General features: G+C 37.6%; 1 protein-coding gene across 1 annotated transcript; it reads left to right on the forward strand.

Annotated features, from left to right (window-relative positions):
- Positions 1 to 1,222: 1,222 nt before the first annotated feature.
- Positions 1,223 to 7,478, forward strand: LOC108674863 (the record flags this gene model as incomplete). Its single annotated transcript, XM_018162848.2, is given in 6 exon segments — positions 1,223 to 1,315; positions 1,827 to 1,893; positions 2,567 to 3,783; positions 4,734 to 4,896; positions 5,698 to 6,431; positions 7,360 to 7,478. Coding segments are annotated over 6 exon segments (2,345 nt in total), but the record flags the coding sequence as incomplete, so codon positions are not given.
- Positions 7,479 to 9,430: the final 1,952 nt, after the last annotated feature.

Genomic DNA, 9,430 nt, shown 5'->3' on the forward strand with positions numbered 1-9,430 from the left:
TAAAAATGTCGTTTTTATTTTGATTTTAGTTTTGATGGTACCAAAAAGCTGTTATTTCTGTTTTTGTTGTTATTTAGTCACTGCTGCTAATGTTTCTATTATTATATAACAGCTTCTTTCTTTTGTTGATATTGTTTATTTGTTATCGCGATCTATATTGCTCCTGTTTGTTTTCCGTTATTGTTTTTGTTGCTCCTATTTGTTTTCTGTTATTATTTATATTACTCCTGTTTATACTGTTATTATTTCCGATGCTGTTGCTTGTTTACTGTTGTTATTTCTGTTGTTTCTGCTCGTTCACTTTTATTTTTTATGTTGCTCCTGTTTGTTTACTGTTGTTATTTCTATCGATCTTGTTTGTTTACTGTTATTATTTCTATTGATCCAGTCTCTTTACTGTTATTATTTTTGTTGCTCCTGTTCTTTCATTGTTATTTTTTATACTGCTTTTGTTTATTTACTGTTATTATTTCTATTCTATTTATTTCACTTCTATTATATATGTAGATCCTGTTTGTTTACTGTTGTTAACTCTGGTCCACCTGTTTGTTTACTGTTATTGTTTACGTTGCCACCGCTGCCTAGTCACGGAATATACCGTTATTTTATACTCTGTTTCTGTTGCTGCTGTTGTCATAGCAGCAGCTACAGAAGGTCAAGGTGGGAGAGCTACATTCCAGTTCTTGGAATTGATATGCGATTCCCATTCCCGATGCTTACGTCACATTTTCATTTCACGTTTAGAAATGTAATAATATTTTAAATTACCTTTTTATTTTGGCTGTAGCTAATTGAATTATTAAGTAATTAATTAATTAATCAGTATTTCTCTTCGATTGCTTAATTAATTGAAAAATTATTTATTTGACTAATCACGGATATTTTCAGTAAATAATACAAATATTCAATTTATTTTATGATTGTTTCTGGTTAAAAATTTTTTATGCTTAGTTTTGATACGTATCTACGGAATTCACTAAAATAAATTTCACAACGCGTTCACTTACATTTAATAAACTATAAAATAATAAAATTCCAAAATAAATTAGTTAGAATATTTCATATTCAATTACGGCTAAATTCAATAATAGTTAAGTGTGAAATAAAGGCTGCTGGAAACTTTTTTCTTATGAAAAACTAATACTATTATATGAATTATTAAAAATTTAGATTCAAATGGGATGACAATTTTTTATGTGAATTAATGTAGACAAATTTACTAAGTAAATAATTTGGACTAATTCAAATAAATAATTAGTGTAAAGGGAAAATGATTATAGTAATCAAGTGGCTGCTATTATGCGCGGCGCTGGGGGTGAGTATCTTGATGGTGATGTGATGTAATTATGGTGATGTGATGTAATTATGGTGATGTTATGTAGTTATGGTGACATGTAGTAAATATGTTGATATGAGACAATTATGATGATGTGATGTAATTATGGCGATGCCATGTAATTATGGTAATGCCATGTAATTATGGTGATGTGACGTGATTATGATGCCATGTAATTATGGTGAAGTGAGGTATTTATGGTTATATGATGTAATTATGGTGACATGATGTAATGCTTATCGCTGTTATAATAATGATGTTATTATGGTAAAGTAATTTTATAATGACGTTAAAATAGCAGTAATGCTTAACTAAGACGCTTTAGTTATTTTATCTTTAATCATATTGTACCTTTACTGTTATTGTTCCGTTATGGTTATCGTGAATTTAACATCATTGTTCGCATACCATTTCCCTCATTAACACATACCAACTGGATAACTATTCGATATAAATATTACAAATATTCTACATAAATTGGTCATTACAGGGGGCGGAGGTGGTGACGCCTCAGCTGTCCAGGGAGGATATCAAATTTCTTCTCACCGATAAGCTGCGTAAGTTTTTATTAAGATTAATTGCTAAAACTTATATACAATACAAGTTTTTTTAAGTAGAGAAAAACAATATTATAAATTATATGTATAGAAATATTATATTTAAGGTATACATTGCTACACGCATTATTTTTCATCAAATTCACAGGGTTTTCGTCTAATTGTATATACATATCTATCAAAGTGGTAATGAAATACAATGTATAATAATTGGCTGAAAAATATTCTTTTTAAGTAAGTGTTGGCACTGGGTTGTAATATTTTGAATATTACGAATATAAAAAATATTTGAATATTTTGAATATTTATATGGGTAAAAAATAATTTTAGTGCATCGGGCGGCTAAAATAAATTTGAGTTCAATAACCAGAAATTTTAAATATATGAAGATATTTTCACTTTAATGTGTTGCTTAATAATCATTTTTTCCCCCAAAAAGCTATACTATTTTATTTATTTGTGTTATTTATCATTTAATTTACTCTTTAATCATTACTTATTCGTGCCGGTCGTACTACTCATGTCGCATTATGTTTTATTGATATTTTAATAAAATCAGTTCACTATCATAAAGATCAAATCGAACCTACTATATCTATCAATTATACACAATCACTTTAGTATGAGTAAAGCTAGCCTCTAATAATTCCTCATGTTTTTCTCCATATTTCAGCTGAAAACCCGATTTTCATCACCATCACCGTAAATTCAAGACGGAAAATCAGAAGTGTTACTGAAGACCAACAAAATACTGAAACAAAGAACCCTGCCTTCCAAAAACAAAGTTCTGAACACCAGGCTTCAGAAAAAGAAGAACCTGTACATCATAACTCGTCCCATGAATTCGGAAAGGGTTATAAGTCGACCCATGATTTAGACCAGGGTCAGAACTTAACCCATGACGTAGACCAGGGTCAGAACTCAACCCATGACGTAGACTCTGGGCTGTTCCTCTCTATAAATTCCAGCGAAAGCAATAAAACCAAAAACGAACCCCGGAACAGCTCAGTGTCGTTTGATGAAGACGATCCGGAAGGGTTCGATGGAAAAGATCCGGAATGGTTCGACCCTAACGGGCTAAGGTTCCACAACCCCATCGAATCCCACAGACCTGGAAAGGAACATGTAGGGGAAATGGAGGAGATGGAAGGGGATTCTAGACCAGATCGGAGAACACCAATAAAAGTGAGAACCCAGAACTCCCCTGATAAAGCGGGGAAAGGAAAATTAGGTGATTCCACGTCTACCGCTTTTCAAGGTGGGAACCTCAACCCTCTGAATGCCAGTGCAGCTGCATTACCGGTTCAAGGCAAGCCCGTGAACCCAAGAAAAGCCTCATCGAAATCGTCTGAACGCAAAAACAGTTTCCAATTACAGATCGATGCCGTAAAGTGGTATAACGGTCTCGGAAATATCGAAACCATCGATAAGGCCAACGAAAAGAACCTGAAGAAACTGATGGATGACTTCATTCAGAAACCGGAACCGAAAGCCAAACAAGCCGCCTTGCATGAAGACCGAAACAATCTGAGAAATTTGGGTTCAGAAACCAACGACAGTGACACCAATTCATCCATTCCCCTTTCACTAAACCCATGGGATTCTGAAGAACTCAACATTACCATCAATGATGGAATCAACTCTTTTGACGTTCTGCTTCGCTCGCACGTAGAACTCTTCTCGAAAAAATTCAAAGTGGTGATAAGGGATAGCGTTTCCGATGGAAACAGCACCGATGTCCCCAAAACTGGGGGAAATATCACTCAACCGAAAGGAGATGCCGGGGAAGTAGTAGAAGTTCTGGAGGACAGCGGCAGGAAGTCGTGCGTTTACGTCGGACAAAGTGGAAAAGTTCAAGTGGCACTTTCCAATTGCGATGGAGACGGTTTCGTAAGTAACCTTTTCAAGTAAAATAATGTAGAGTTTGAAATAATTGTAAAATAATCAATATTGCACTAGTCATTGTTATGACTAGTAACCAATATTTAAATGGAGATATTTGTAAAATATAAGCTTAGTTTGGGGTCAACTGGAAACTTCATTCATGAACTAATACAATGAAGTAGTTACATTTTCCTTGCTTTAAGTGGCTCGATTTGACTCACTTTGACGCACTTTGACTCACTAGACCTACAATGACACAAGCTGACTCATCTTGACTCACCTTGCTTTGCACTAACTCACCATGACTCATATTTTAGTAATTATTAAATGCACTGCAACTAATTAAATTCTAAAATGGGTTGTTTTCAAAAGAATGGGCAAGTGTTTGGATTATATTTTGGCCTGAAAATTTTTGGTGAGATAAATAAAATTTGGTATTAAACTCTTCGGTGAAAGAAACAAAATTATAAAGTATTAGAAAATGTATGATGCATTCCATAAAAAATGAGTCTAATAGCGAAGTCCTTGCCCCAGCTGGGGATGACCAGAGTCTAGTAAGTCCTCCCCACAGATGGGGATGACCAGAGTCTAATATTAACATCTTCCCTACAGATGGGGATGACCAGAGTCTAATAAGTCCTCCCCACAGATGGGGATGACCAGAGTCTAATAAGTCCTCCCCACAGCTGGGGATGACCAGAGTCTATTAAGATGTATTGACCAGAGTCTAATAAGTCCTCCCCAGAGCTGAGGATGACCAGAGTCTAATAAGTCTTCCCCACAGCTGGGGATGACCAGAGTCTAATAAGATGTATTGACCAGAGTCTAATAAGTCCTCCCCACAGCTGGGGATGACCAGAGTCTAATAAGTCCTCCCCACAGCTGGGGATGACCAGAGTCTAATAAGTCCTCCACACAGCTGGATATGACCAGAGTCTAATAAGTCCTCCCCACAGATGGGGATGATCATGAGGGGAGGCGTGTCTCAGCTGGTCCGCCCCGTGACGGCGGCGGCGGCGGCGGCGGTGCGGCGGGAGCGGCGGGACGAGGCGGCGGTGACGGCGGAGGGCCTCCACGTCCTGCACGCCACCACTGGGAAAAATAAATGCGGCATTGCCAGTAAATTCAGGGTTGCCGTGTAAATGTGTTTATTTATTGACTGATGTTCATTTATACAGTCGTATTCATTTTTCATTCTTATTCAAATATTCAGTCATATTCATCTTTAATTCTTATTCATTTTTTCAGTCGTAATCATTTATTCAGTTATATTCATTTATTCAGTCATGTTGATTTTCCAGTTGAATTTATATATTGAGTCATGTTCACTTTTCAGTCGAATTCATTTATTATGTAATGTTCATTTATGCAGTCATTTTCATTTATTCAGTCGTTTTCATTTTTAACTATTCATGTTCACATATTCATTTTTTATTATTTAATTGACTTCCGTCATTTATTCAGTAGTTTTCATTTATTGAGTCATATTCATTTTTAATTATTCATATTCTTATATTCATTCTTGATTATTTAATTTATTTCCGTCATTTATTCAGTCGTATTCATTTATTCAGTCATATTCATTTTTCAGGCGTATTCATATATTACGCCTTATTCATTCATCCATATTAATTTATGCTGTTATATTCATTTAGTCAGTCGTATTCACTTATTCAGTCATGTTCATTTATTTCCTCGTATTCATTTATTCAGTCATATTCATTTTTCAGTCGTATGTATATATTCAATCACATGCATTTATTCAGTCGTATTCATTTATTCACTCATATCCGTCGATCCATGCATCAATATGTTTTCAATCACACATTTTTCCTCGTTTATGCTGATTTCACAAATGACTATTCAAAACAAATGATAGTTATCTATATTATATTGACAATATATTTTTTGTGTTTTCAGATCTACAGGCCATGCGAGGTTTCCATCCTATGGTTTCTATTGAAAGGAAAAAACGTCACGCATACCAAAACGAAACTCAAGATTCAACAGTAAAATCAACAGAGAAATCAACAGAGAACGACAACATCAACAGCTACGCAAATGAGATCGATTTCAATGCGCCTAGCGTTGTAGTTTTATCGAACCCCGGCGACAACGCTGATTGGTCAAAGAGCGTTACCAACCACAAGCGTCTCGACCAATTGGAAGACTGGGAATGGGAACACTACCAAGAATTGGTGGAATTACAGAAAAAACGGGCCCGGATCTGGAATAATAATAAAGGTTACAGTGGTATATCTGCCCACAATAAATGGAAGAAGAATATAAATCAAAACTACGGCTCCACTTATAAACACATTTCTGATTCTAGATTCAGTTCAGATTTCAATTCCGGTTCTACTTCCGGTGCCCCTTCCGGTTCTAATTCTGGCTCCACTTCCGGTTCTACTTCCGGTTCTACTTCCGGTTCTACTTCCGATTCCACTTCCGGTTCCATTTCCGGTTCCACTTCCGGTTCCACTTCCGGTTCCACTTCCGGTTTTACTTCCAGACGGAAGCGCCAGACGAAGGAATACCAAATCGAAACGGCGGTTTTCGTGGACGATAAAATGTACGATTTTGTGGCGGCAGAGAACAGCGGTGGTGCGGTGATCGACAAGGTGCAGGACATCGTGTTCACCATCATGAATGCGGTGAGTAATCTTAATCACCATTATTAATGAGGAGGTGAGGAATCTTAATCACAATGTGGAGTAATCATATTCTCCATCATGAATGCGGTGATTACTGTTGTACGCTATCACGAATTTAGTTAGTAATCACATTTACCATCGTTAATGCGGTGAGTAATCGTATTCACTATCAGAATCGTGTTCACTATCATTAGTAATCTTGAATATAATATGAATTATGAATCTCACATAAATGAATAACACAAAATAGAATGAAATGTCATCAATGCAACGTTTGAATGGAAAAATAGAATTGATAGCTGAATAATTAGCGTAATTTTGAGTATGAATATAATATTTGTAGTTGATATTTGATCTTAAAACTCTTGGACTAATGATAAATTCGGTTGAATCATCCGACTCTGGAATTTCATTTAACCCACTTTGACTCACCTGACCAGCATAATGAATCACTTTGACCCACTTTGACTAGTGAGTAATCGTGTTCACCATCATGAATGCGGTGAGTAATCGCGTTCACCATTCATGAATGGATTGAGCAATCATGTTCTCCATCATGAATGCGGTGATTTATATTGTACGCTATCACGAATTTAGAAAGTAATCACATTTACCATCGTTAATGCGGTGAGTAATCGTGTTCATTATCATGAATGGGATGAGTAATATTAATCTTGATTACAATATAAATAAATAAATAACACAGAAGAGAATTAAAATGTCATAAATAAAACGTCTTGAATTAAAAAAAATACATGAATAATTAACGTACTTCTGAGTATGAATATAATATTTGTATTTTATATTGATCTTAAACCTTTTTGACTGATGAGAAATTCGGTTGAGTCATCCGACTCTGGAATTTCATTTAACCCGCTATGACTCACCTGTCCAGCATAATGAATCACTTTGACCCACTTTGACTCAGGTGAGTATCCTGTACCGATCACCCTCGATGAAGACCTCCATCACAATCACCCTCGTGCGACTCGATATCCTGAAGAGCAGCGATGCTGGACCAGCCAAAGCCAGCGGTGAAATAGAGGGGTGAGTGAGGGGTGAGTGAGGGGTGAGTGAGAATAGAATAGAATGGAAGAGAAGAGTCGGCACTGAAGAAATATACCCATGGTCTGTTGCCGATTCTTGTACTTTTCGTGACTTGTTCACAGGAGATCTGAATACAGGTCCTTTACCGTGTCTTCCAAACTGACGATAGTTTGATATAGCAACTAGACTTCCACCGGGTTCGATATGGTTGGTGCTAGGCATTTCAAGTCTGAACATATATTTTCCCATAGCTTTATCTAGTCTGTTCCTGAACGCGTTCATACTCGGAACGTCAACGATCAGAGAGGCTGTTCCACATGTCGGTTACTGGAACGAGAAGTACCTCCCTCCGACTTTTCTAGTACCTCCCTCCGACAATGGCCTTTGCGGTTCCTCTAAACATACTCATCACAACTTGGATCCAAGTTCCCAACTCACAGCAGTGAATACGTTCTGACTTAACACTCACTGTGATGCGTGATGCTTCGGCCGCCCCCGTATATTCTGACTTAACACTCACTGTGATGCGTGTTGCGTCGGCCGCCCCCGTATGTTCTGACTGTACACTCACTGTGAAAATGGTAGTACACAGCAATGGTAGTACACAGCAATGGTAGTACACAGCAATGGTATTACACAACAATGGTAGTACGCGGCAATGGCCGCGGCTCTCAACTTGGGTTGAGACTAGACTGGTGCAGGTACTGGAGTTGAGAAGTACGGTCGAGGTCGGCCTAACTAGGAGCCGCGTTTGCTGGCCGGGCAAAGAGTCGGCCCTGCCGAACAATGATAGTCAGCACGACTATAACTAACGATATTACACTATGGAACAATTTCAGTTAACACAACACATAAATACATTCAAAGATTTTAAACACTATATTCAAAAGTCGAACATTATAGTAGAGAGCAAATGCACTAACACCCACCAAATAGGGACGCTACAGGTGCACTCGAAAATAGTGACAGTAGGTACGCTCCGACCAAGTGACAGCAATCGAATGAGACGAACTAACCCGGGCTTCAGGCCGGTAACGCCACGTCATCAAATAGCATGGTTGCCAACCCTACAAGCAGCCGTAACTTACGACACAAAAATAAATTTAAGTAACTGAAATCCTAAAGGGTGAATTTCCCTTACACAAATTCTAGTAATCCTTCGGGGACCTTGTATAAACCATGAGTATACTTATATACTTATAATTATTTATTAATAATAATAGTGGTTTCAGCGTTTAGTAGGCCGTAGGCCTGTCGCCGATTCTTAACGTTGCAAAACATTCACAGCTTGTTGCGGTCTCCAACTCGCAACTCACTGCTACAATTCTGCTGTGCTTAACCGCCCGGCCTCCTTGCCGTTTCTGACCAGAAACTGGCGCACAGAGCTGGGATCGAACCCGCGCCTCTCTGCGTCAATCTTGGTACTCGGAACTTTAACCACTGGGCCACCCACCCTCTCAATGATGTCACCACGCAGATGTCGATAACGGAGGCTTGCAAGCTTCATAATATTTAATCTTTCTTCATAGGACTTACCCTTCAAGCCTTGAATTATCCTGGTTGCACGTCTTCGAATACTCCTATTAAATTTTTATCCTTTTCAAGTTTCGGTGACCACACGACGTTCCCAAACTCTAGATTCGGGTGTACGACAGCGACAAACAACTGCTTCATCGCTTCTGCATCTAAGAACGCGTAAGAGCGTCTGATTAGTCCAAGAAGTTGATTGAATTTATTAGCTTGCGTTTCAACATGCTTAGATAATTTCAGCTCCTTGTCGACATAAACTCCCAAATCTTTTCCCACCCTAGTTTTTTCGAACTTTACTCTCTCGTTGCAACCATGTATTCTCATACTGTAATATTGATGCTCATTGTTCATTCCAAGGTGAAGTACTTTTTACTTTTCAGCATTAAAACGCAGCTGCCACGTATCAGCCCAGTTAACCAAAC

The sequence above is a fragment of the Hyalella azteca genome, unplaced genomic scaffold (assembly GCF_000764305.2).
Source record: "Hyalella azteca isolate HAZT.00-mixed unplaced genomic scaffold, Hazt_2.0.2 contig3033, whole genome shotgun sequence".
NCBI lineage: Eukaryota > Metazoa > Arthropoda > Malacostraca > Amphipoda > Hyalellidae > Hyalella > Hyalella azteca.